At 51.7% G+C, this 27,599-nt stretch overlaps 1 protein-coding gene across 10 annotated transcripts in view; it reads right to left on the bottom strand.

Annotated features, from left to right (window-relative positions):
* Positions 1-9,991: 9,991 nt before the first annotated feature.
* LRRC74A (leucine rich repeat containing 74A) overlaps positions 9,992-27,599 on the bottom strand; it is a 47,566-nt gene continuing 29,958 nt past the window's right edge. For 7 of the 10 annotated variants that reach the window (XM_040477804.1, XM_040477810.1, XM_040477811.1 and 4 more), the window contains 7 exons: positions 23,774-23,859; positions 23,143-23,337; positions 19,919-20,014; positions 16,553-16,699; positions 14,136-14,243; positions 13,916-13,998; positions 9,992-10,134 (listed from right to left, as the gene is read on the bottom strand). In XM_040477804.1, the coding sequence (XP_040333738.1) occupies positions 10,008-10,134; positions 13,916-13,998; positions 14,136-14,243; positions 16,553-16,699; positions 19,919-20,014; positions 23,143-23,337; positions 23,774-23,859 (842 nt within the window). In that variant the 3' untranslated portion in view covers positions 9,992-10,007. Of the gene's footprint in view, positions 11,565-13,915; positions 13,999-14,135; positions 14,244-16,552; positions 16,700-19,918; positions 20,015-23,142; positions 23,338-23,773; positions 23,860-27,599 lie in introns of all 10 variants that reach the window. The other 3 variants (XM_040477805.1, XM_040477808.1, XM_040477809.1) reach the window with 3 other exon arrangements.

Here is a 27,599-nt window from a genome sequence, read left to right as displayed (position 1 = left end):
AGGGGAGGGAGCAGAGGCCTGCAGGGCTGCTTTGCCAGCTCCAAACCAGGCCTCCACGTGGCCAAGTTGCTTCATTCTTTGTCACCTCTGCACAGTAGCCGGCTCAGCTACCAGCTGGCAGGGTGACTGCCCTTGGGGCCGTGGCGTCCCGAGCCAGGGGAGCAGTGGGACCTGGGTCCAGGAGTGTACTGACTCGGGAACACTGTTTTGATTCCAGGAGCTGAAGCTCGGCCAAGGTCAGGGAAAGCAGGCAGGCCCTGCCCGGGGACTGGAACCCACCCATTGGCTGCCTGACAATGCCCGGCCAGAGGGAAGGTGGGCCTGAAGGGAACAGAAATGAGCCCTGCTCCGCCCTGGCAGGCCCCGTGGGCGCAAGCCTCTGCAAGACCGTCCTTTCTGCAGCCTCGTCCCCAGGTTTCCAGGCCTGCAATCAGCCTCCTGAAGTGGAGGCTGATTGTGGCCACCATTCCTCCCACCAGGAGGCACTTAGGGCCTGGTGACGGGCTTAGTGGCCCGTGGGTGGTGTCTCAATTATTCTCAGAGAAGCCACAGGAGGTGGGTCCTATTGTCCCAGTAACGAGAGTCTGATTAACTGAACGACTGGTGCCAGTCCCCACGGCTGCCATGCTGTCCCGGAGCACTCCTACCATGGCGATGTTCGGGTGGCTGTTTGTTTCCGTGAGCCTCCCTGATTGTGGTTTCAGCTCCGTGTCACCCGGTGGAGCTGCTGTGTGAATTCACATCTGGCCGACTGTGATGCTTAAGGCTGTCACCCTCCTGCCACACGCAGCACCCAGCACGTAGCAGGACCTCATAGATGGTAAGGGGAGGAAGGAAGAGAGGAAGGGAAGGAGGGAGGAAGGGGGCGGCTGAGTGAGGACTGCGGCATAGGCCAGCCTGACACAAAGCGTGCACCCCTAACCATTGGACGACACTACCTCTCTCTCACTGAGGGCTCCCTGCCAAGCTGACGTGGGTCCTTGTAGCAAACCCAAACAGGGCTCTGCACCCAGTCGAGGCCGGAAAGGCGGCAGGACTGACCTTGGCATCATGGAAGGAGCTTGGGGTGAGGAGGAATGACGCTTTGTCACCCTCGCCAACCCCGGTCAGGGTCCCTACCACTGAGCTCTTGGGAAGACCCCTTCTTCGTGGGAGACCCCATGGGCCAGCTGGTTCCTGGCTGACTTCTTGCCTCCCTAGCCCTGGGAGGCTGGGGTCTTGGCAGGTGGAAGAGTCTATCTCTGTGGGGGTTGGGTAGCAGGGTGGGTGTCCTCAAGGAGGCCTGTTCTAGAAGAAACATCTGCGTTTACAGCATGTTTCCAATCTGGCCCCATGGAACAATTCAGTCCTCGGCTTTCCCCATGCACTTGGAATTTCTGCTTTCGGAGTTGTGCTGGAGCCACAACCTCCGGGCCAATACTTCTGTCATCTCAGGCATCTGTGGGCGTTCACCCCAGACGTGTTTACACACGGGCACTGCCAGGCAGCTGGGATGCTGTGTCCCCCAGAGCGGCTCACAGGAAACCCAACAGCTGGGCTGAGAGCAGGGATCCCTTCACTCCGTCTTCCGTTCTTTCAATGTATTCATCAGATATCGCTGAGCCCTACTCTGTGCCAGGCATGTTGCTAACTACGCGTGGAGATCGCAGATGGGAACACAGCCCCGGCTTCCAGGGGCTCGCAGTCCAGCAGGAGAGGGCCGTGTGTCACCAGACAGTGGTCGCACAGTGATGCTGTGCACAGGAAGCACGGGGAGGGTGATCTGTGTCTCCTAGGATGCTTTGGTACAAGTAACAGGACTCAACTCAAAGAAGCCTAAGACAGAAAGACACTTATTGGTTCATTTCACAGGCGAGTGTGAGGCAGGGTTGCCTAGCAACTTAGTGATGTCATTGAAGTCGGGCGAGTCCCATCTTTCTGCCCTGCTGCCCTCAGCCTTTTTGGTGATGCCCCCTCCAGTTCACACGACGGATGCCACAACGTGAAGCATCACGTCCTCACACAGCCATGCCCAGGAGCGGAGTGGAAGGCAGGCTCTCTCGGTGCCTGTTCCTTTTATCAAAGAGGAAAGATTTTCCCAGAAGCCCCTAGTGGCCTGCCTTTCGCATCTCAGAACCCCATTGGGTCACATGGGCACAGCTCGTTGCAAGGGAGGCTGGGAAAGCGAGGGCCAGGCATTGTCAGTTCTCACTAGAAGACAGGGAGGGGCACCTGCCCCCTGCTCCATTTAGTGTCAGTTTGTTGAGACTGCTACAAAGGAACAGTGTGGACTGGGTGGCGTATAAGCAACAGAAGTTTCTCTCTCCACAGTTCTGCAGGCTGGAATAATGAGGTGCCACCACGTTTGCGGTCTGGGGAGCTGGTCCCTGGTTTACAGATGGCCATCTCTGTGTCTTCACATGGTGGAGGGGCAAGGGAACGCTCTGGGAGTTTCTCTTATAAAGGCATTATTCCCATTCATGAGGGCTCTACCGTCATGATCTAATCACACCCCAGAGGCTCATCTCCTAATGCTGCCACCTTGGGGTTTAGGATTTAAACACACGGATTTGGGGGAGCACAAACACTCCGTCTACAGCGGGGTTCCTGTGTGCATCACAGATTCAGCAGCACCCTTGGCCTCTACCTCCTCGATGCACCCTTCCCCAAGCTATGACGGCCAAAAAACGTCTCCAGACGTTGCCAAATGTTCTTTCGGGGGGAGGGGGCGGGATCACCCCCCCCCCCCCCCGATTGAGAACCATCGATCTAGTCTTCCTTAAGCCATGTTGAGAAGCTAGGGTAGGTTGTTCCTTAAGCCATGTTGAGAAGCTAGGGAAGGTTGGCCCTGACTGAACTGAGCTCTGAAGAGGAGGGCTTCTGTAGCTGAGTGAAGGGTCCCCTCCTCCCCCCTCCCTCCTCCTCTCCCCGCCTCTCCTCCTCCTCACATTCCGGCAAATGCATATTGATAAACCCTCACATTTGTATACAGCTCTACAGTTCATAACGTGCTCTCGTTTATTTCCTCTTACTTGTTCCTCGGGAGGCGGGTGGGGGAGGGGTAGCGGGCAGCTACCCCAGCCGTGGAGACTGTGAGGTTTACCGCCTCTGATCCCCTCCCAGCCCAAGAGTCTTTGGCTGCTGGTGTGACAGCACCGAGCTAAGGACTCCTGCGGGGCCCCGATGGGAGATTTGATATTTAGGGCCCCCTCCTGTCCCTTTCTTCCCCTGTCGCTTTTGTCCTCAGCCTGTCTGAGCTCTCCCTGTCCTGCCCACACACCGACACTGTTCCTAGGAGAGGTTCTGGAGTGAGTCTTTGTGGCTTGGCCGCTTTCCCTGCACCCTGGGGTCTCCCCCCCGCCCCCCCAGCCCCCGTCTCTCTGCTCAGCCCCTCAGGGGCCTCCGCTGGTCTCCTGGCACTAAATGCCATCTCTACCACACCCAGTTCCCCCCAAGCATACACCCCAGTCCCGATGGGACACCCCCAGAGCCCATTCTTGGACCCGTGTGACTCCTCCCTGCACCATCTAATAACCCCCTGAATTGATTGGTTTTCCTTCTCCCCACCTCCAACACCCGAATCTGCTCCTTCAGAGACTTTTCTGTTTCAGCGATGAAGACTTCATTCTTCCAGGTGCTCGGGGGCCCCAAACCGTGGGTCACCTTTGGCTGCTCTCTTTCTGCACAGTCCACATCTTATCTGCTGGGGGAATCTTGTTGGCACCACCTTTAAATATACCCAAGGTTCTGCCACCCCCATCGCCTCCACAGGTCCCCCTTCATCTCTGGGTTATTGTAATAGCCTCGCAAGTGACTCTCCTGATCCTGCCCTTGAGTCTCTAAAGTCAGTCTTTTTTTTTTTTTTTTGATGTTTATTTATTTTTGAGAGAGAGAGAGAGAGAGAGAGAGAGAGAGAGAGAGAGAGACTGAGCACAAGCCGGGGAGGGGCAGAGACAGAGGGAGACAGAATCTGAAGCAGGCTCCCTGCTGTGCTGACAGCTCAGAGCCAGACGCGGGGCTAGAACCCACAAAATGCGAGATCATGACCTGAGCTGAAGTTGGACACTCTCCAGGCGCCTCCCTAAAGTCTGTCTTCACGCAGCAGCGGCCCAAACACCCTTCCAAAGGACGTCTGAGTATGCCCTCTGCTGCCCGAACCCTGCAAGGGCGCCCTTCACCCAGACCCCGTGTTCTATCCTGGCCTTCAGGGCCCCACCTGGGCTGGCCCTTCCCTCTCACCTCACCCCTCACACCGAGCAGTCTCTTCCCCTCACTCAGCTCCAGCTGCACAGGCTCGCTCACTGGTCCTGCACGGCTGTTCCTGTCTTGGGGCCTTTGCTCTCCCTGGAAAGCTCTTCCTCCAGACGTCCTTCAAGTCACTGTTCAAATACCTCTTTTTACACCCCCAACAATGCACCTCCTGAACCTCCTTCCCTGGCTCATCCCCCACCCTCATAGCTCTAATTATCTTCTAACTTACTGTATGACTCACTTATCGATTGTATTTATTGTTTGTGGTCAGTCTCTTCTTGCTGGAATGTCGCAAACTCCATGTAAGGGATGGCTTTTGTTTTTACTAACTGATGTATCCCAACATACCCACAGCAGCCGTGGACACCAGTTAAGCTCCTAATAAATGTTTGTTGAATTTACTTGAAGTCGTTTACACTTTAGTATAAATAAATGTACGTAATCTCCCCCACCCCATCCCCCAGACTTGCATTCCCCACTAATTTTTAAGAAAAGGTTATTTCCTGCCTCACAGGGCCCTTAGGAAAGGCATTTTAGGGGCTGTGAGTTTTACAGTCTTGAAATAATGGCAAGTGGATTGAGAAACCACTGTGAAGCCAGGACTCAAGGAAGAAGAGAGATCTCCCTGGTTCCTCAAAAGGCAGAGGGGACAGGCTCCAGGGTGTGGCAGAGAGGAAGGGACAGCGTCCTGCACACGTACCTGGTCATGGTGCGGCTTCAACTGGTTGCTCCAAGGACTGTGGTGGGGAGAGCGGGGTTGGAGCTGAGTCTTTCTAGCCTGTTTTCATGGCAGGATGGTCTCAGGAGGCAAGCTGGACTCCCCATTCCCAAGCGTCTGGCCGCTGCTGGCGGCGATGCAGGCAGAGGCGGAATCACCTCCACCCCTAAAGAAGCTGAAACGTCTGGAGCTGAGAAGACCGTCACTCAGTGAGACCCTCTACCAAGGCCTGGGCTGATGTCCAGACCCCTGTCTTCTTCTCTACTCTTCCCAGACCCCCCACCCCCCACCCCACCTTAGAGAGCGGAAGCTTTCGTAGGTGGAGGATTTGTGAGGTTGGAGCGCCCTCTGCTGGGAAATCGGAGGTTCAGCCAGGAGAGGTACAAGCCGAGAGTGACCCGGTTTGGCCTTTAGGATGCCTGAGAGAAAGGATCCTTTCTTGCTTTCATCCTTTCTGGGGGTTAGTACACAGGTAAGCCCTCTTGTTGGGCACCGACCCCCTCTTGTTGGTCATGGACATATTTAAAACATTTTTTTAAATGTTTATTTTTGAGAGAGAGAGAGCGCGAGCGAGCATGAGCGGGGGAGGGGCAGAGAGCTGTGAGACACAGAATCCAAAGCAGGCTCCAAGCTCTGAGCCGTCAGCACAGAGCCGACAAGGGCCTCGAACTCACAAACCGCAAGATCATGACCTGTGAAATCATGACCTGAGCTGAAGTCAGACGCTTAACCGACTGAGCCACCCAACGCCCCCCGTTCCTGGATGTATTTGGGTACACGCACCATGTCTCCATAATTCAAATGTGAGCATACATTTGTATACACGTGATCCTTTTCCATCATACCTTGGGCAGCATCTCTAGAGTGAGCTTTGGAGTCCACAGGTGAAGGGCTCAGTCCCCTACAGACTACTTCAGATGCCAGCTGCAATGGGGTCGGTCCCCTGGGATAGCTGCACTTCTGATCTGCCAGCTACAACGGGGTGAGGGGGGTTCCCAGGACCCCCTCGGGTTTGATAACTCACTGGAACAATCCACAGAACTCGCGGAAAGTGCTATACTCATGATTACAGTTTTATTAGAAAGGATCTGGCTCAGGGTCAGGCAAATGGAGGTGTGCACAGGGCAAGCCCTGAAAGGGGGTGCAGAGAGCTTCCATGCCCTCCCACCCCAGGACATCCAGGTGTTCACCTCCCGGGAAACTCCCCTGAGCGGCGCTGTCCAGACTTTCCACTGGAGTTAACTCTAGGGAGGCAGGATTGCACACTGGCTGAGCACTAGAACTCAATCTCTAACCACCTCTACTCCCAGGTTGGTCTTTCCCAGCTACCAGCATCCCTGAGCGATCTAAGGGCCCACTCAGCCCTCATTAGCATAACAAAGACAGTCTGGCCACTCAGGAAGTTCCAAGGGTTTTTATTATTTTTTTAGTTACTTTTTAAAATTAGACTCTTTTCTTTTTGATAATGTTTATTTATTCTGAGAGACAGAGAGAGCATCCCAAGCAGACTCCACGCTATCAGCACTCAGCCCCATGAAGGCTCTATCCACAATCCTGAGATCATGATCTGAGCTGAAATCAAGAGCCTGACGCTTGGCGCCCGGTTGGCTCAGTCAGTTAAGTGTCCAACTTCGACCCAGGTCATGATTTCGCAATTTGTGAGTTCAAGCCCCGTGTCAAGCTCTGTGCTGACAGCTCAGAGCCTGGAGCCTGCTTCGGATTCTGTGTCTCCCTCTCTCTCTGCCCCTCCTCTGCTTGCGTTCTGTCTCTGTCTCTCTCTCAAAAATAAATAAACATTACAAAAAAAAAAAAAAAGAGCCAGACGCTTAACGGACTGAGCCATGCAGGTGGCCCCCAAGGGTTTTTAAGGCTTGGTAGCAGTCTGGGAGAAAAATGTGGTATGTTGATTTATACTACGATGCGTGTACACATACACACACACACACACACACACACACAGGAATTTTGTCTTACTCATCCTGGCCACCATGGCAGCCAGCTGGTCAGCCCTCCTCCAGCTGATCCACAGACTCCCTAAGGTGGTGGCCAGACAGCAAAAGCAGTCTTCCCAGGGTCACACCATGGACCCTCCTTAAAGGCACCACTGGGCCTCAAGGTGGGCCTCCCAGCCTCCTGGTCCCCCTCCCCCTCCAGGATGTCTGCTTCCTGAAGGAGAACTGTTCCCTTCCTGTAGTTCAAGGCCACTGGTCCGCAGCCAGGATTTAGGTCGCAGGCTTGCCTTGCCAATCATTGTTTTCTTTTGCTTAAAACAAATCAAAACAAAACCAATCCAGAGCCCCCGCTTGGCAAAGCAGCCTGGTCCCTCGAGGACACTGCAGCTGCCACTGTGGCCACACAGCAACCCTGCAGCTCACCCCGCCGAGCCGCGGGTTCTGTATCCTGGCCCATCCCACCAGTACTGATGTGGAAATGTCGGGGTTTGGAGCTGACGGCCAGGAAATAATTCTTGAGACGTCTTTGGTGCAAAAAGGTGGTTTTATTAAAGCACGGGGACAGGACCCGTGAGCAGAAAGAACTGTGCTGGGGTTGTGACGGGTGACTGAATATATTCCTTCAGGTCAGGAGGAGGTTAGGGATAGAGTAATTCTCCAAGGTATTTTGGAAGCAAGGTTTCCAGGACTTTGAGGGGGCTAGCTGCTGTTAGGAAAAGGTCAGTTATTACTGTTTAGTAAACAGTCATGAGTGAGGCCCTTCAGATGTCTGTCAGTGGGCCATATGCTTGGAGGATGACGGTTAACATATATCTGGTGGGGGAGGGGGAGAGATAAAGGAAGTTTCTAAAGGAATTTTTATATGTTAAAGTAGACTTAGAGGATTCTGGGGAGTAGGCTAAGATTGCCTTTTTGCCTTTAGCAAAGTATCGCATTGAGGCAGCAGAGTTCCTGGCGAATGTCACTCTACTCTGCCTACGTCAAGGACTTGTTGATGGGCTGTGGGTCGTAAGGGAGTTTAAGTTTTCATTTGCCTGTGTTTCCCGCATCAGTCTCGCCACCGCTCTGAGGCCGCGCATCCAGCTGCCGTGTTGCAGCTGTTAGAGAGAATTCACTGTGGCCTTTGGTTTTTGGGGATGCTAGCTCTGGATTCTCGTTCTGAGCGTCTGGTGGAGGTGTGATCCTAGGTCCTGGCTGCAAGTCACAGCCACCCCTCCCCGGAGGTGAGGCATTCCCAGCCCAGGAAGAGGGGTTCGGACCTCAGCAGCCAAGAGAAATGCCAGCTCTTTACCGTGTCCCCTGCGTTGTCCACATGGCGCTGCTAGTCCCTGGTCCGCCCTCCTCCCTCTAATTCCTAAGATTCTGGACGAATTCTTTTGATTTGATGCAAGCCTTAAACCAAACCCTGAGATGAGAATGCTTCCCATGATGTTTCAAAGGCCCAGCACTTCGATATTTCAAAGATGGCTGCTTGGTGTGGCCCCTCTTGTGCCCTGCAGGACCTAGGCCTCCCCTCCCCCCACCTCTCGGAAAGGAAAGCCACTGTGATGAGGTCATCCTTATAGGAAGCACTTATTGTATGCTAGGCCTTGGGTTTCACCGGCACAATCTCATTAAAGCACAATCTCATTAAATTGTGGCGGAGGGGAGACCATTATCATTTCTATTGACGGGTGAGGAAACTGAGATTCAGAAAGGTTGAGTGACTGGCTCAAAGTCACAGAGCTGCTAAGTGGGAAAGCCAGGCACAATTCAAACCTCAAAATGTCCGGTGCCAGAACCCGTATGCTTAACTGCTTTATGACGCGGGTGCACAGAGCTTTCCATGTGCTTCCTTCTGTCCTCCCACCCTACCTCCCCTGGCACAATTTCTGATCAATACTGGGAGCGGGGACGGCCTGTCAACCTGACCTTCAGCAATCAGCCACACTAGAACAGTATCTTCCACCTTTGCCTCCCTCCTGGCCTGCAGCTCCTGCGTGCTTATCAATCTAGTTGTTCCTCACTCTGTTGTAGACACAGTGTAGACAGAGTAAGTGCATTTAAACTCCCCGGTCTGGATGTGGAGCTGCTGCACAGAAGCCGCAGGGGGCAGGGAAGCACAGTGGTTAAGACCCCAGGGAGCCAGAGCTATATTGTTAGGGCCTGAATCTCCGCCTCCCCACTTACTAGCAAGAAAGCTTGAGTGAGATGCTTAACTTCTCCATGCTTCCGTTTCCCCAACTGTAAAATAGGATAATAAAGTCTTCCTGCACCGGGTTTCTGTGAGGAACAAAAAGCTACCACATGACGCTCACCGAGTTAGGGCAGGTTAGGAGGGGCACAGCCAGGTGCTGATTCCCTCGCTTGCAGCCTGACCTCCTTCAGTGCAGGGCACGTAGTCCAATGCCTCTGGGTCATTTTGACCCGCTGGCCTCTCCTACTTTGCAAGATTCCCCTACCTCCACCTTGGGCTTGCAGCTCCCGCCCACCAGCCTCCAGACTGGGCAAGCTGATAGAGGATGAGTTCCTCCTGCAGTCCTATCCAAATGAAACACTGTCTCCTCTTGTGGTCTTGACGGGCTCCAGGGTGGACTGACTGGGGGAGGGGACTGAATATTTACGGAGCTTTTACCCGCCCACCCTTGATTTTCTGCCTCACAGCACGCGTGCAAAGTTCGCTGTTAGAAACCGCAATTCACAACGAGGACATTGAGCGTTGGAGAGGTTTGCCCAAGTGTCAGGCTGCTGGACACTCCCGGGCTCAGATTTCATGTGTCGGGCTTTTGGGGGGTGGTGGGCAGAAGTTTGGGAGATCACAGAAAGTACAAAGGCTGCAAAGCGTTCTGTAAGGATCTGGAAGCAGTGTGTTCACCAGGAATTTGAAGCTGACCTGACACCTAGTGGCCACTAGTCGGAATTACTCCAACTTTGGGAAGGTTCCCAGACTGTTGCAGGCAGGTTTTGACTCCGTCGTCCTTCACTTTCTTGGGATTGGTAATGTTGAGGGTTGGCCTGGACGATTGGTGGCGAGGGTGTGGATTTTAGCTTCCCTATATCTCCATAATTTCCCCAAAGCTACCCAAACAAAACATAACATTTGATCAGAAAATTGCTGCCTTTCATTTTTATGCAAGAGATGCATTAAAAGCATCTGGAGAAAACTTTGCTGTTTTTATTGATCCATAACATAGTCCACAATTTTTGATACCCCCTGGCTTCATAATCCTCAGGGTTCCACCCAGACACCAGCAGCTGCTGGACAAGAGACCTGGTGGGGGAAATTTATAGATTATAATAAACCGAAATGACACGGCTCCTGATTTTAAGGGGATTCGATTTATTTGTGGAGTCAAAGAAATCTACATACCCTGACAAGTATGAGAGATGTGAGTTTCAGCCCACGAACCCCTTAGTGCATTTTTTTACTTTCTTTTATATTCCTAATTTTGACTCTGAGCCCCTCTGTCACCCAATTAATGGAAATTCAACTTCGGGCTAAGACCTTGTATAAGGAAGGGAAAGGGGAAAATGCACTGCGGGAAGGGGGTATAAATTATTTCAAATAATGATTCTGCCACATGGGCAGAGAGGCCTCAGCCTCCGCTCCAGCCCTGGTGAAGCAAAGGGAAAGCCAAAGGCAGTGACTGGATTCCGAGATGCCGTTTCAGCATGCGTCACACATCAGGGCTCTAAAGGGTCGGTTCCTGGTCACCCCCAAACTTTCCCACTTTTCCACCACTTGCCCCCCAAAATTGCCAGGTGAATGTGTTTGTTCACCCCATAGGTCTTTATTGAGCATCTCCTATGTGTCAGGCACTGTGCGGTGGTACAGAGATGCGTGATTCAGTCCCTGCCCTTGTGCATCCACAGAGACGACTGGCGGGGCTAATCAGAACCCGCCAGTTACCCATCCCCGCACCTGCTCAGCGTATGCTGTTCTTGACTATCCCTGCTTTTGTGCTCAGCAATTCGTGTCTCCTTAGCTTCCAAGGAATTTTAAAAAGAAATGTAGAACAGTAGATTCCCAGAACAGATTGGGAAGCCTTAATTTCGGCTGTCCTACTTTTTTCCGATGGAAGCGTAAGGCTCCACGCTCAGGTGGCGAGGTGGCACCGGGCTATGACTACATGCCAGGTCTCTCTGTCTCCCATCCTGGGCTCTCTCCACATGACCCCTCAGCATTTGCTTCTAAAGCACTCCCCCCCCCCCCCCCCCCGCCCCACGTCCTTGTTCCTGAGCATCTGCTGCCTCTCCACTGCCTCCCGCGTCTCCAAAATCTCTCTCCTGGATACAGTTTACATTTACTAGGATGACTGCCTTTGTGCACAGATCTCCAACACCCCCCCCCCAACTGCTCTTTTCTTGCTGCCTAGCAACGCCATTGCATTCCCAATTTGTCTTCCGGCTCCTACTAAGGCCACCAAGGATGCGCCCCCTGCTGGTCGCCAAAACCAAAGGGTGCTGCTCCAGTTGCGGGGGCACGCCACCTGCAGCCCAGAGACTTGGGGACCCAGGCAGACTTTATTGGCTTGCTCACAGTCTGGCCTTGGTGTTTGTCTACGGAGGTTTCAGAACAGATCTTCGCCTCCTGAATGCCACCAATCGACTTGCCAGGACCTCTCCGTCGCGGCGACTTCTTTTCAGACCAGACTTGTTGCTACTGCTTCTCTGTTTTTAGGAAACTGGTTTGAAAGGTAAGGGGATAATGCTGAGTGCCAATGCCGCCTGATTGAAGGGAGTGTTTAGGCAGACTCAAATCCAAGCAGGATCATTTGTAAACCCATCGCAGGAGGAGGGTTGAACATGGGTAAGTTTTGGTGTCGCCCGGGGAGGGGGCAGAAGAATCGGTTTTTGCCATTGGCAAGGAAGGGTTTAGCAGTCGACTGAAATTTAGAATGTGCACACCCTTTGGCCCAGCGATTGCCCTGGATCCGCTCCACCTTGTTAGAGAAACACGTGTGGGCAAACACCATCTACAAAAGGATGCTGGTTATAGTATTATTTGTAGTAGCAAAACAATGGAAATAATTTAAATGTCCCTAACAATGAGATAAATAAGGAGACTTCTGTGCTATGAAATAGCACGCGGCAGTTAAAAAAGACTGAGATGGATCTAAATGCACAAACACGGAAAGATTGCCAAGACATACTGGAAGGCAGAGCAAATTCAGAGGAACGTGATAGCATGATTCTATTTAGGATAAACAAGAAACCGTGTGTTTGTCAGTGTGAGGGTACAATAATGTATAATAAAACATATGTGTACTCGGAGCCTAGCACATGCCAGGTAATGTTCTAAATGCTTTACAGGCATTAATCCATTTACTCCTCAAAAGCTCCGATGCCATGGGTACTATTATTAGCTCCACGGTACAGATGGGGAAATTGAAGCTTTCGGAGATTGGGTAACTTGCACAGGAGTGGAGCTGGGCTTGCATCTCAGGCAGTCTGGCCTCAGAGCCCACGTTTTAAACCACGACACCACACACACTCACGTGTGCACGCACACATGCACACTCGATGGCAAGTATGGGAAAGGCACGGAAATGTGCGCTGGGATTGTTCATGGGAGGCAGCATGTACCGTGGAGAAGAGATAAAAAAAAGAACCTTCACTTTCTTCTTGCTATACTTCTGTGGATTTAGAATTTTTACAAGTAGATATTATTCGTAACAAAAATGAAAATACAAAATTCATGCAACAATAAAAATGACCGCTCTGCTCTTCAATTAGAATAGAGCTGAGGGACAATTTGAGGTGCCCACGAGAGACCGCCCCCTCAGTTCCCAAGACACGGGGACCCAGACCCCAGTATTGCCTCTTGATGGCCACTTGACCTCATCTGCAAAGCTGAAGGGTTTGCTGGCCCTGGAACCTGGTCTCTTGGCCTCTGCCTGGGCACTTCCCACCAGCTTCCCAAGGACACCAAGCACCACTTTAGGGGGGGCAGGTGGGGAGTTTCAGGACAGAGACGTGGTGTGGGGGATGTGCAAGCCTGAGACATCTTCAGAACGAGCCCTCTTGCTGGGTGACATGTGCCAGCCTCTTAGGCACATTGTCCCTACTCTATCCTTACAAAGCCGCTTGGGTGCTGTGGTTACACCCCATTCTAAAGACTTGGAGACTAAGAGCCCTGTGAAGAGCTGCCCCCTCCCTAGAAGCAAGGTGTGCAGATAGGTCCGGCTGCCTTTCCTATCTTTGCCCTGGCTTCTCCCCGTGGCAAGTATTGAAGAGGGCACAGAACAGAGGTACAGGGTGGGGAGGCTCGGGGGGCAGGACCAGAGGGGGGTCCCTCTGATAGAGCTCCCTAAGGACTGGTGTCTAAGACAAGAGGTTGCTGGGTCAGTTGGGAGCCTTCATCCTTCACTGCGTATGGGTGATGACAGAACCGGGCACCTGGGCCACATATGGGTCATGACAGTGCCGGGCACCTGGGCCACATATGGGCGATGACAGCGTCAGGCACCTGGGCAGGTTTGGGGCCCCACAGAGTACTTGGCCCAAGGTAGGGGCTCACAGGTGTTCTTACAGTTCTTACTGTTACACAGGCCCTTTCCTGTCTCTTTAAGGAATTGAGCCCAAGTCACAACGGCATCATCCCCTAGGCCACAGCAGAGCTGAGTGGCTGCAGTTTCCCAGCCACGTGAGGCTCACGCTTCCGCCCTTGCTTCTTGCCCGAGTAATCCTCCTCTTTGAGCTACCCAGGCACCTGCCACAGACCTCTCACCACGCCAGGGCCTACCCACGTGCTCTGTTACGTCCCCTCCTACTTGGCTTTGACACTGTGTCCCCAGAATCTGGTCCCACAGCCAACAGCACACGGTTGAGGCTGCAGCTCTGCTGGGAGGGTGAATTGGAGTTGAGGAGGAGGGCAGACAGTGGGGCCAGTCTCGGAAGCCAGGGAGGGCGCGGCCAGCTGCTTCAGGGGAGGCTGCACCTGATCAAATGTAGACACCACCGGGACGCCTTATAGAGAACTGGGGGCCTGCCTGGGGCAGAAGCAGGATAAGATGGGCGCTGGGCCTAGACTGACCTGAAGTTCACCATGCCTGTCTTCTCAGCCAGCTTCTTTATCAGCTCCCTGACTTGGTACGGGTTCATAGGGACCTTGTCCTGCTGAAGAAGTGGATGGAACATGCAAAGTCAATGGAGCTCTCTGCCTACCCCTTCCCAGGCCTAAACACACACACACACACACACACACACACACACACACCCCACACACTGGCTGTTGCCACTAGGGTTCAGCACACCTGTATCATAGCTTTCCGGAAGTCACCCACAGACATCATCATTCTTCCATTAGGGTTCAAGCTCTTGAAGAAGTCTATGACCGTGATTTGGTGCTGGTCTGCATAGCTCTGAGAGAAACCGGAGACACCAGAAGCAAATACTTGACTTTGTAACATCTATTAACAACACCCCACCCCATCCCCACCCTCCACTGCCACCTTCCGCCAAAAGGTGGCCCAGGCTCCCAGACCTGGCAGGCCCAAGGAGGTGAACTTGAATAGAGACCTAGAGAAAGAGTAGGAATGAGTACGACACTGAGGACAGGAAGAAGGGTGTTCCAGGCAGAGGAACCTGCACGTGCACAGGCCTGGAGCTGAGTGAGAGCTAGTGCAGAGAAACAGGGGGAAATCTTGTGGGGCTGGATTTCCGGGAACCAGGGGGGGATGGGTAGGTGGAGAGGGTGGGGCTACAGAAGACCTCCCTGTGATGGCAGCGTCACCACCTTTATTTTAGTCCCTTGGGCTTGACGTTTTGGAGTTATCATTGGCTCGCTCCTATCATCACAGGCCTCCCTTCTCCCAGCACACACACACACACACACACACACACACACACACACACACGCATACTTGCCCACATGCACCATGTGCCCAGCCATTTACCAAATCCTGGAGCTTCTCCATTAGGGGATCTCCTACATCTGTCCCTCCACTTCCACTGCTATCCTCAGGCAAGGCACCATTCTAGAATGCTAGTTAGCACATGGAGAATACTACCATAGTGCCTTCATTAGCATTCCCACTCTCATATTTACCCCCTTCAGTTTATTTCCCTCCCCATTGCCTGAAAGGTTACTCTTTGGTCCTACCGGATTCACCTTACCCACCGCTCAGCAACTGTAGCTGGCTCCCGCTCCCTGTGGAATCCAACCCCAGCCCTGAGCCTAGAATCTGAGGACCGCCACATCCAGCCCCAGCCTCTCTGGGTAGCCTTGACTTCCAGGCTTTGCAGGAGCCTGGTACCACACGGTTCTCCTGCTGGAGACACATGGTTCTGTTCCCATCTCCCAAGCACACTGTGTGCACCCTGCTCTGCTCCTCTGCTAGTGGGAACCCTCTCCCCAGAACTCCCTCCCTGTCACTGTCACTGACCTGAATTCTTTCTTGCTCTTCAAGACCCTTCCCCAGGACGTGTCCCTTTCTGTTTGCCTAATCCCACAGTGGCCTCTAATCTGGATTCAGATGGTATTTGTTGCCTTGGTCACTCATTCATTATTTATCGTAAGATGCTTTCTATGAGAAGTTACTGCATCTGTCCCATCTTTGCAACCAGATTGTTGCCTGTCCCCTCTCCCCAGAGGGGAAGGACTGTGTTTTACATCGCATATCTGGCTCGGTTTCTAATCTGAGATTCCTATGAGATCCCTAGAGATTTCTATGCTGTTTTAAGCAGGGGTGGGGCCCCCGCTTTCCATCCGAGATCTCCATTCCTATTCCCTGCATCATCCTCCTCCCCTTGCAAAACAGGTGTCCCCTTGGTTCCATCTGATGTCATCTGACTTGTGAAGGTACTCGATACCCCCCTTGCCTTCTAGAACTTTCCACACAACAATAATTGCCATGCAGGGCTCTTCTGTTTAGTCCTGGAAACTGAGGCACAGAGCAGACCAACAAAGGGGCAGGAGGTAGCCCCAGCGGCACACGTCCTCTAGAATCTACATCTGCATGGGTATCACCCCAGGTAGCAAGCGGTCTGTATCCAGCTTCCCCGTCAACTCTGCCTCCAGTGAGAGCCAGGCATGGGAACACCAGCCTGGGCTGGGCGCTACTCTGTGAGGTGGTCAGACCAGAGGAGCTCCCGGGCAGCTCTAAAATTGTCTGGGTTTTCATTTCCATGGTTTTACCCGCCTCCTGTGATCTAAGACTAGAGCCAGGGGCAGGTCACCACTAGATATAAAGGATCTGAGGGTCCCACTTTAGCTGGAGCCACCAAACAGCTGTCTTCACCACAGGGGTGTCTTGGCATCCTTACTGGCTATTGGAAAGAGCTGGCATTTGTTGGGCGCTGATTATTGGCCAGGCATTGCTCTAAGCACTTCTTGCGTGTTATAGAATTGAATCTTCACAGCAGCCCTCCCGGGGTGAGTCCTATCGTTATGCCCATTTTCCAGGTGAAGAGACTGGGGCACAGAGAGCACAGTGACTTGCCTTCAGCCGCACATTAACAGGTGGAGGAGCCTGGCTGGTGGAAACCATCCTGTTCCAAGCCCCTCCCTCTTCACCCAGATCCCAGATCCCCTCTTCGTGCTGAGGGGACCCAACATCCACAAGGAGTATTCCATGTCTAAGACATTCCTTGTCAGAAAGGACTGTGCAGACACTTCGGGGGAGGGGAGACGCTGGTCCTTGGGGTCTCTGAGAGGAAAGCAAGGGCTCACCTGGATCAGTTTCATGGGGTTTGTCCACAAGAGCAGCTCTTTCTTGGCAGAGAAGCCTTGCACTGCCTTGTACGTCACATCCAGCTGGGGGTGGATGGCACACACCCCATCCAATATTTTTACGAACTGCTCAGACACCAGCACATTCTGAGGAGGGGAGAGAGGGGACCCATCGTGAGGAAGGCATCGCCCGCTGTTGTAACATCTCCACCCCCACGCCCATCCCCCACCCCCCTGCAGACCAGCCGCCCCATCCGAGCCAAAGGCAGAGAGGTTTTTTTTTCGTTTTTTGTTTTTTGTTTGTTTGTTTTTGTTTGGTCTTTTCCAGCTTGTTCTGCAGTGCTGCTTCTAGACTGGGAGAGTTCATCTTTCCTAGGGCTTGCGATTTGACTTGTAAAATTTGCACATGAGTGTGATCAGATGTCCTAGTCGAGTGCCAGCAGCCTGTGTCACACACGGTCAGCTCGGCTCTGCTCTTAGATGGCGAGCATCGGTGTCTGCATGTGACAGATGAGACACAGCTATGGGGTTAGGAGACTGGTCCTGAGGCAAATGTTCTAAAATGTCCATTTCTACACCAGTGTTGGCCCTCATTCCAACCACCCTGTCCTGGCTCAAAACCCATTGGGAACTCCCTTTTTGGAAGTGCCCTCAGGGCTGGGTTGTAGGCCACAGGAGAAGACATGGTCTATGAAGCAGTGGTTGACCAAACTGGGCCTTCACTGGTTCAGTCAGCCTGCTTCACTCCTCAGATGTGGTTCTGACCATCTTCTGCCACTTCAAATAATGAAACTCACGCTAAAGGGCTGACAGCTTCCCCCATCCTGATTTGTAGGTATTCGAGAGGATGTTCTAGAAGCAGTGAAGGAATTCCAACACTGTTTAGAGTTACATCAGGAGAGATGATAAAAGAGAAGGAAAAGGCTAATTCAGACCTGTCTGTCCTGGTAGGTAGATGTTCAAGTCCTAACCCTTGGGAACCTGTGACAAAATGCCAGTGTGATCCCAGCTTGTGGGTTTCTGTGCCATCTGGGGCCGAAACAGCACCATTTCTAACGTTCCCTCAGACACCAAGAGAGTGCCTGACTCCACGCCTTCCAACCTGCCCTGGGGGCGGGGGTGAGGAGGGAGAGCAAATGCCAACAAAATCTGGACACATAACTGAGACCCAGAGGCAGGGTGGGGTGGGAGCTAAGGCAGCCTCAGGGGTACAAGGTCAGAGCTGTAGGATGAGCGTAGAGAGAAGCCCCCTAAGGAGAAACAGACTGAACCAGGGGACAGACTGAAAAGAAAAGCAGGTATGTTTTTCTAATGTTTTATAATCTGTGGCAAACCTAAGTCCAAATTTTACTTATTATTTAAGTTCCAAGGTGTTTGGGTTTAAATATTCAAAATATCATCACTGATATAATTGTAAGGCATTAAAATCTTGGCAGGGGGGCGCCTGGGTGGCGCAGTCGGTTAAGCGTCCGACATCAGCCAGGTCACGATCTCGCGGTCCGTGAGTTCGAGCCCCGCGTCAGGCTCTGGGCTGATGGCTCAGAGCCTGGAGCCTGTTTCCAATTCTGTGTCTCCCTCTCTCTCTGCCCCTCCCCCGTTCATGCTCTGTCTCTCTCTGTCCCAAAAATAAATAAACGTTGAAAAAAAATTTTTTTTAAATCTTGGCAAAATGTCATATTTGTGTGGCTTTAAAATAACACAACAAGACTTTAACACTGCACTAGAGTAGGAGGCAGAAGCCTCGGCTTTACTCTTTGTTGTGCTTTTCACTTGCTGTGTATTCCTGGGCAAGTGATCCAACCTCTCTGTTTCAGTTTCCTTGTATGTAAAATGGGAAAATGAGGGAAAGTTCTCGTTATGGGTTGAATTGTGTTCCCATCAAAAAGATGCTGAAGTCCTGGGGCGCCTGGGTGGCTCAGTCGGTTAAGCGTCCGACTTCGGCTCAGGTCATGATCTTGTGGTCTGTGAGTTTGAGCCCTGCATCGGGCTCTGGGCTGACAGCTCAGAGCCTGGAGCCTGCTTCGGATTCTGGGTCTCCCTCTCTCTCTGTCCCTCCCCTGCTCATGCTCTGTCTCTCTCTCAAAAATAAATAAAGATTAAAAAAAAAAAAAAAAGATGTTGAAGTTCTAACCCTTGGGAACCTGTGAATATGACCTTATTAGGAAATAGGGTCTTTTCAGATGATCAAGTTAAGATGAGGTCATTAAGGTGGGCCCTAATCCAATATGACTGTGTCTTTATAAAAAGGGGCATTTGAATACAGAGACAGACGTGCACGCGGGGAGAGTGCCATTTGAAGCTAAAGACAGAAATCAAGACGATGCTCCCACCAAGCCTAGGAACACCACAGATTGCCACCAAACCACCAGGAGCTGGCAGGAGCACAGCACGCATTCTTCCTCGTGGTCCTCTGAAGGAACCAGTTCTACCATGACCTTGATCTTGGGCTTTGGTTTTCAGGACGGTGCGACAATACATTTGCGTGGTTTGAACAGCTCTAGGACATGGGTGCACTCTACCTGCCTCCCAGAGAAGGATCAAATGAGCCGAAGCCTATAAAATCCCTTTGGGGGGAAACCGTATAAAGTGGCGGGCGGGTCTAGGATATTGTTTTTACCAGCTACCACCTCTCTGAGGATTCAGGCAAGAATACCTGGTCCAGTGAAGTCACCTCCTCAGGCCTTCCTCCTCCACCAGGGGGCCTTACCCTCAAATTCTACTCAGTCAGCCAAGTCACGAAATAAGAATACAAGTTATTACATGTTTTAGGACTCAGATTCTAAAAGTTCTGTGATTCTGGGGGCTTCTAGGTGGCTCAGTCAGTTAAGCATCCAACTCCGGCTCAAGTCACAATCTTACGGTTCATGAGTTTGAGTCCCACATTGGGCTCTGTGCTGTCAGTGCAAAGCCTGCCTGGGATTCTCTCTCTCCCTCTCTCTCTGCCCCTCCCCCACTTGCACGTGCTCATGCATGCTCTCTAAATCAATCAATCAATCAATCAATACCAAAAAAGTTAAAATTCTATGATTCTGGAACCATTCTGGGGCCCAGGGCTGTCCATCAGCAAAGGTGGCAGTGAACAAATTCTGTTCTGCGGGCCTCTCACCTTTGATTCTGGTGTTTCTGCTCTTAGACCCATCAGGATCTGGTAAATGATTTCACACCACAATGTTATCGACCGAATGGCTACTCCTATTAAAAGGACCCCAAGAGAAGGCCAAGTCGTACTCCAGAAGGAGTGACCTTTTCATGGAGTATTTGTGTGAGGGCCCATGAGGGGACAGAGCTGTTGGCACCTGCCAACATAGCGTGGCCGTGGTACCTGTCATGCTCCCTGGTGCAAGCAACCACGATCTCATCACTTACAGAAATGTCAATCTCCTCCATCTTGGATTTGGGGTTCCTCTTGATGGACAGGATAAGTAACGTAGCCCCATCCATACTCACAGGGTTCAGGAAAAGCTGTGGGAGGAGGGGCGAGACAGAAGGAGGATGAGCTGGCCATAGGAGAGCCTGGCTCAGAGTGTGGCTTCCATTTCTTCCCATCAAATTGTAATCCCTATCTTCCACCCAGACTCCTCTGTAGGCATCTGTCTCCCTGTCTGTTTGTCCAGTCATCCATCCACCTACCCCTCTCACTGCTCATCCATCCATCCATCCATCCATCCATCCATCCAGCAGACATTTATTGGAGGCCTGCCATGTGCCGGTTGCTGGGTTGAGTGCTAAGGGATGCACAGGCAGATGTGACAAGGTCTCTGCCCTCACGTAGCTTACATTCTAGAGGGGGACACAGGCAAACAAGCACATGGCATCAGACATGTGGGGAGGGCAGTGACAGAGAGGTACACACTGGTACTGCAGAAGCAAGGAAAGGGGCATCTGGTACAGTGGAGGGGACACTGGAGCTAAGCCTTGCGGGACTAATAGGGATTATTCTGGTCTGAAGAAGCAGGGCTAGGACCAGAGGAGGGAATGAGACGCACCAAAGAAGGCAAAGGGGAGGCAAGTGCAAAGGTGCAGAGGTGTTTGGGCAATAGCAAACATTTCACGAGCAGGAGCAGAAAGAACGAGGCCACAGAACAGGGCTGGGCCAGATCACAGGGACCATGTGGACTTAGCTAAGCACTCAAGGCATTATTCCAGTGGGGCTGGGAGCCAATGAAGCTTGGTGTGGTGGTTCACAGCAAGGAACATAGACCCCAGTGGCTCTGCTTACTAGCTTTCTGGCCTTGGGTTATTTCCCTGGCCACTGGGCACCTATCACTTAGGGCTACTCTGAGGATCCAATAAATCAATTCAAGCAAAGTATTCAAGAGAGTGCTTGGTACATAGTAAGCAGCAAACGAATGTTAGTTAATACTGTTGAAGGCTTTCCACCGGGTGGCTTCTTGATGAGGCAGCCAAAACTTAGCTTCTAGAATCCTTTGCTTGACTCCCTTCCCTGGGAACATCATTATTTTTCCAAGAGTAGGGAAAGGAGGGTGGGTGGCACTTGATGTGTTTAAAACTTTTTTCTTGGGGTGCGAGCCTGGCTCAGTCAGTAGAGCGTGTGACTCTTGATCTTGGGGTTATGAGTTCGAGCCCCACATTGGGCATGGAGCCTATTTAAAAAATAAAAATAAATCAGTAAAATTTTTTTCTTTCATTTTAAAACATTTACAAATTTTAAGTATATTTAAACACGGGACAGCGTGTTTAAGCATTTAAACAATGATGCATGGTCATTATAGAAAAAATCCAAAAAGAGGTAGAAAAAAATGTTAAAGTCACCAGTACCGCCACCAATTAGGGAAAATCCCTATTGCCATTTTGTTGAGGCAACCTTTCAATCTTGGAAGATGCAGGTTCTCTGCACTTTCCTTGGCTTCACGGTTCCACGGAGGTTGAGCCACTGGCAGGCTGCATCAGTCTCTCTTCTCTGAGTTACTCCTCCTCCTGCTCTGGTCAGGCCTCGTTCCCAGCTCTCACTGTCACTAGACAGTCACCATGCTCCCTCCAGTGCTGGCAATCTGACTTCCTTTTGGCAGCTCTAAGGTGCTTGTCCTCTCGGATGGCAGCTCATTGTTGCTGATTTCTTTTTCTTTTTTTTTTAATTTTTAAATGTTTTTATTTATTTTTGAGAGAGAGAGCGAGCGAGCATAAGTGGGGGAAAGGCAGAGAGAGAGAGAGAGAGAGAGAGAATCTGAAGCAGGCTCCAGGCTCCGAGCTGTCAGCACAGAGCCTGACGCGGGGCTCAAACTTGTAAACCACCATGAGCCGAAGTCAGATGCTTAACCGACTGAGCTACCCAGGCGCCCTATCGCTGATTTCTAACTCCCGTCCTTCTCCACCAGCACCCCCACACCTGTGGTCCTCCCGAATCGCCCCCACATCTTGAGGAATTTGAACTGCAGCGGGGAAGCCTGGCAAGGCTGACTTCCTTGCCTCTCGAGCTACATCACCCGAGCAAGTCACGGAGCCTCAGCTTTCTCATCTGACAGGGGAGCTAGTGGAGCGCACGTCGGAGGGTCGGGCTGTGAGCCAGCAGCAAACCACCTGTCTGCCCCTGGCTCACGGCAGGAGCCCCAGAAAGGGGAATCGGTAGTGGAAGTCCTCATCTTTCTTCTGTTTTCCAACAACCCAGGAGCTGCCATGTTATACATTAGCGTCTATAAGCCAATCAACTTAAAATGAAAGGTGGATCCACTCATTCACTTAGCTGACATTCATCAGGCATCTCCTATAGGCCCAGCACTAAGCTAGGCCCGGGGGAATAGTAATGGGCAGGACCAAACAGAGTGTTCGCTCTCAGGAAGCTCTCACACCAGTGGAGGTGACCAGTCAACTAGTCACTGAAATGAGAGTATAAGGAAGAATCTTGAAAGAAACCCCCGAGGCAGTGGCTGGACAACAAGGGAGAGCATGGGGTAAACTGAGGCTGGAGCAGCACACCGGGGTGAGAGAACTGGATTTGCACCACAGGAGGCCATGGAGTGGGGAGTCTAAGCTGGAGGGGACTAGATGGGGGGGGGGGGGTGGAAGTCAGACTTATGCTCAAAACACACACTCTGGCTTCAGGGTGAAGCAGAGTCTGGAGGAGACCCAGAGGGGAGGAAGGAAGACCGGTTAGGAGTTGACATCATGCACCTGGTGACAGCAGAGGGTGACATTAGGTTTACAGGAGAGAGACAGTCAAGAACCTACGCACATGTGAAACATAAGGTGAATTTTCCCAATGATTCTCTGCAGCAATATGCAACTCCATCACCCTGCTCTCCCCACCCTCCCCCCACAGATACACACATACACACACACGGATGCGTGGACGCACAAGGACACAGGGACACGCACTGATACACACACATGGGCACAAGGATGCACAGACACACACATGGATGCACACACACAGATGAACACACATAAACGCGTGGATGCACACACACAGATGCATGGGTGTGCACGCACAGATATATACACGGATGCAGGCACACAAGCGTGGACCCGTGGGTGCCATGGAAACACGGACGCACACAGAAGCATGGGCGTGCACACATGCACACGGACACACACACAAAGTGGCCCATCCCCAGCTTAAGTAAAGACTTTACCTTCAGAACTTTGAGGCTCTCATTGACCTCCAGTCCTTTGCTGATTTTGAGGACTCCTTCGTTGCTGATGTCATTGCTGCTGACGTCTATGTGGACCAGGGAGTTGTTGAGCCTGAGGACCTCTCCCAGGGCCGTAGCCCCCTCGTTCCCAAAGCCGTTCATAGAGAGATCCAGTTTCTGCAGGGTTACATTAGCCTCCGGGGAGGAAAAAGAACAACCAGCATCAAGGTTGCATGTGACTCACCCAGCCAAGAGGCCCTGGTTTCTCTCCCCTGCTGCCATCCAGACTGGGTGCTCAGTGGTCCCAGGAGGGAGAGCTCAGTCAGATCCCTCCCAGTGGGGGGGAGTCAGAGTCTGGTCATTCTTTACCCCTTAATTAAACTGCCCTCTTGAAGCATCCCCAAAGATGACACCAAGACCCCAGCAAGGTGAACCTGCTGAAGTAGGATTTATCCTAAAGAAGAAGGCACATCCAGGAATTGGGGAGGGATGCTACCAACGTGAAAGGACTTGATGAGAGCTCAGTGTGTACTCATCAGGGGGGTCATGAGGAAGACGTTCAAGATGGTGGGATGCGAAACCCTGACCATCCTCACTGGTTTCAACACACCACTGCCAGAGAGAGACTTACCCGGAGACCATTGCACAAGGCCACAGCTCCCCGTGTGTGGAACTGATTCCAGCTCAGATCCAGTGACTGGAGTCCTATATTGAGGGCTAGAGGAGGGAGGGAATCATCTCAGCATGCCCCAAATCCCAGAGAACCCACTCTCAGAGTTGACGGATAGCCATGACATTGGGGAATAAGGACTACTCAATACTCACTCAAAGTAAAACGCTGGGGCAGTAATTGTTCCATTATTCATTTAAACCCCAAATTGTAAGATGATTCCCAGCGTTGGCAGTAATGTAGTCAAATAATCATACTCCCATATCGCAGGGGGCAAGCAAATTGCCACAATTTGGCAAATGTGAGGTGGTCACAGATATTTTGCTATCAGACTGTGTGTGCCCCCTCACACAGCAATATCACCCTGAGGCTCTTCCTAAGGAGACAGTGCAGGATATGAGAAGAGTGATTTATCAGGTGTTTATCATGGCATCACTTATAAAAGTAACATTCATGACTCACAGGGGAAGGGTAAAGTACAGAATAAACATCCATTTGGTAGAATGTTGTGCAACCATTAAACTAGGAAGAGAGAGCATGGAGAACAGGGGTTGTATTTAGGGAGGGAGGCTGTGGGGGGCAGGGCATATGACCCCACGTGATGTGTTTTTCCTGGAGAACTTCAGGAGCAGAGGTGGCTCCAGAAAGCTTTCGGGACACTATCACTTGTAAGTGCTGCAGCATCAGGCTTGTCTAGAAGCTGACTTGCACAGACGTTTTAACTTGCATAGAACCTTTTAACTTAAAATATTTTTCCTTATGTGCTGCGGAGGGTTGGGGAAAACATCATGTGGAAACACATCATCATCGTTATTTTCATTGGGGAGGGCGGATATGCTGAGGACACTGTTGGAAAGACGCTGAAGCACTCCTGACGTTTTACTGGGTGGGAGGCACGGCCTTCAACCCTCAGGCCCAGGACGATGTCTTGCTCTATTTTCTTCTCCATGGTCAGTGCCCTGTGTGCTGGTTGTGGGTCTCTTGTGTCAACAACCAGGAGCTACTTTGCATAAAGTGAACACCATATCTTATTTTGAGAACAAACTTTCTCCCGCCTTCATCCTCTCCCTCATTCTCTCTCTTCCTTTTTAATGTTTTTTTGTTTTTGAGAGAGAGAGAGAGAGAGAGAGAGAGAGAGAGAGAGAGAGAGAGAGTGTGTGCAAACTGGGGAGGGGAAGAGAGAGAGGGAGACACAGAGTCCGAAGCAAGCTCCAGGCTCTGGACTGTCAGCACAGAGCCCAATGCGGGGCTTGAACTCAGGAACCGACTTCAGCTCAGGTCATGATCTTGCCGTTTGTGAACTGGAGCCCATCAGGCTCCGTGCTGCCAGCGGGGAGCCTGCTTCAGACCCTGTCTGCTCCTCCCCAGCTTGCCCGGGGCATGCTCAAACGTGCGCGCGCTCTCGCTCTCTCTCCTTCAAAACAAATAAACATTAGAAAAAAAGTTGTTTTAAAATTTAGGTTTTTTTTTTTTTTTTTTTAAGATTTTATTTGTAAGTAATCTCTAGACACAACATGGGGATTGAATTTACAACCCCGAGATCAAGAACTGCAGGTTCCAACCGAGCCAGCCGGGCACCCCTAAAATTTAGTTTTAGAATATTTAAGAATCAGTTTTCAGATGGACTCAAATTGCCCCGTAATGCTTGCAGACTTGCTCCTTCCCTCAAACCTGCCGGCCTGAACCCTCTCTCCAGGAAGGTGCTGTTCACACATCACTGAGGGGGCGGCAGCAGAGAGTTGGGAGAGCTCCCCCCTCCCGACAGGACAGACCCCCCACCCCCGCATGCTCGCTCCTTCTCCTCGCTCTATTAGCGCCGCACCCTGCCTGTCGGTTCCAGTCTCCGTGGCTGCCAGCCTTTTCAAGGACTCTGCTCCTGCCACCATCTCCTCTTCCTTCCCCAGACGCGTGTCTTCCTTCCCTTCCTATCAGCATCTTCCATCCTTGGGAAACGTCCTGCCCTCAAATCACCCATCTTTTTGTCGCAGCCTCGTCTCAGTGGGGCTTCTGCAGGCGCCCACGTTGCCTTTCACTTTTTTGCGTCCCATTTTCAACTCCACCCCCTGGGGGCGGGTCTCCACATTCATGGCACTTGTCAAGGTCACCAGTTATCTCCGTGTTGACGAGTCCTGTGGTCGCTTTTCTGACCTCGTCTTATTTAACCATTAAGCAACACTTGACCCAGACGAAGATTTCCCCCTTCTTGAAAGAATCCCTTACTTGGCTCCTGGGTACTTCACCTTCCCCCTCCTTGACTGACCACTCCTGCTCAGGTTCCTCCTCCCCGCCTCTGGTACACCTAAAAGTGTCAGAGCGACCCAGGCAGCGATGGGACGGCTGCCTTCTCAACTCTATCCACACTCCTTGCCAGGATCTCATCTCGCCCTGTGGTTTTATTTTTTATTTTTTTATTTTTTATTTTTCAACGTTTATTTATTTTTGGGACACAGAGAGACAGAGCATGAACGGGGGAGGGGCAGAGAGAGAGGGAGACACAGAATCGGAAACAGGCTCCAGGCTCTGAGCCATCAGCCCAGAGCCCGATGCGGGGCTCGAACTCACGGACTGCGAGATCGTGACCTGGCTGAAGTCGGACGCTTAACCGACTGCGCCACCCAGGCGCCCCTCGCCCTGTGCTTTTAAATGCATTGGAATGCCTATAACTCCCAGATGTGTATCTCCAGTCCTGACCTGCTCACCAAGTTCTAAACCCATATAACAAATCAGGTGTCTCCATGTAGATGTCAAACAGGCAACACAAACATCACATGGCCAAAATGGGAATTTTGGCTCCTGACTCATGTCCCTCCATACCTGTTACTCCCTGAGTTTTCCCTCCAACCAGTTCCTGAAACAAAATAACCGGGCATCTATCTTTCTCCCTTTCCTTCGTTCTGCACATCAGCAAGTGGGTTTGGCTTTACTTCCAAAGTACGTCTGGATCCATTCACTCCTCTCTATCACTACCTCCTCCCTCAGCTCCAGCTATTGTCCTGTCTTGCCTGGACTACGGCATTAGCCTCCTAACTGGCTTCCCTTCTTCCATTGTCTTTTAAGTGTCATTAACATACAATGTTATGTTAGTTTCAGGTGTACAATATATTGATTCAACAATTCTATACATTACTTAGCATTTACCACGGTAAGTATATCACCATCTGTCACCAAACAATGCTATTACAGTACTGTTGACAATATTCTCTATGTTACACTTTTCATCTCCATGAACTGGAAGTCTGTACCTCTTAATCTGCTTTGCCTATTTCACCCATGCCCTCCCTTCCTCGCCCTCCCCCACCGCCCCCCTGCTGCTCCTGGCAGCCACCAGTTTGTTCTCTGTATTTAAGAGTCTGGTTGTCTTCAGTTGTGTTCTTCATAAAACTGCGTAAAACTTCACAAAACAGTTCCTTAGAGGAACTGCAAATCAAGCCATGTCACTCCCCTGCATTAACGTCCTTCAATGGCTTCTCAGCACGTGGAGAATAAAATCCAGATTTCATGCACCTCATGGCCCACAAAGCCCGACCTTAGCGGCTGCAGGCCACCTTGGTGATCTCCTCCTTCCATTCCCTTCCCCTGCTCTGCTGCAGCCACAGGGTTCCGCACCCCCCCCCCCCCCCCACCCCAGCCTGTTCTTTCCGCCTGGAATGCTGTGCTTCTGGAACTTAGCGTGGCTGACTCTTCTTTGATATTCAGGTTTCAGCAAAAAGCCACCTTCCCTGTAGGGCTTTTTCTCACTCCTCCACCTAAAGTAGCATCTCCTTTGCTCATAATGACCCCCCCCCCC

Source organism: Herpailurus yagouaroundi, unplaced genomic scaffold (genome assembly GCF_014898765.1).
Source record: "Herpailurus yagouaroundi ecotype Mexico unplaced genomic scaffold, PumYag 141, whole genome shotgun sequence".
NCBI classification, from domain to species: Eukaryota; Metazoa; Chordata; class Mammalia; order Carnivora; family Felidae; genus Herpailurus; species Herpailurus yagouaroundi.
Note: the sequence above shows the minus strand (reverse complement) of the source record. Positions and strands in the feature narration are given on the sequence as shown.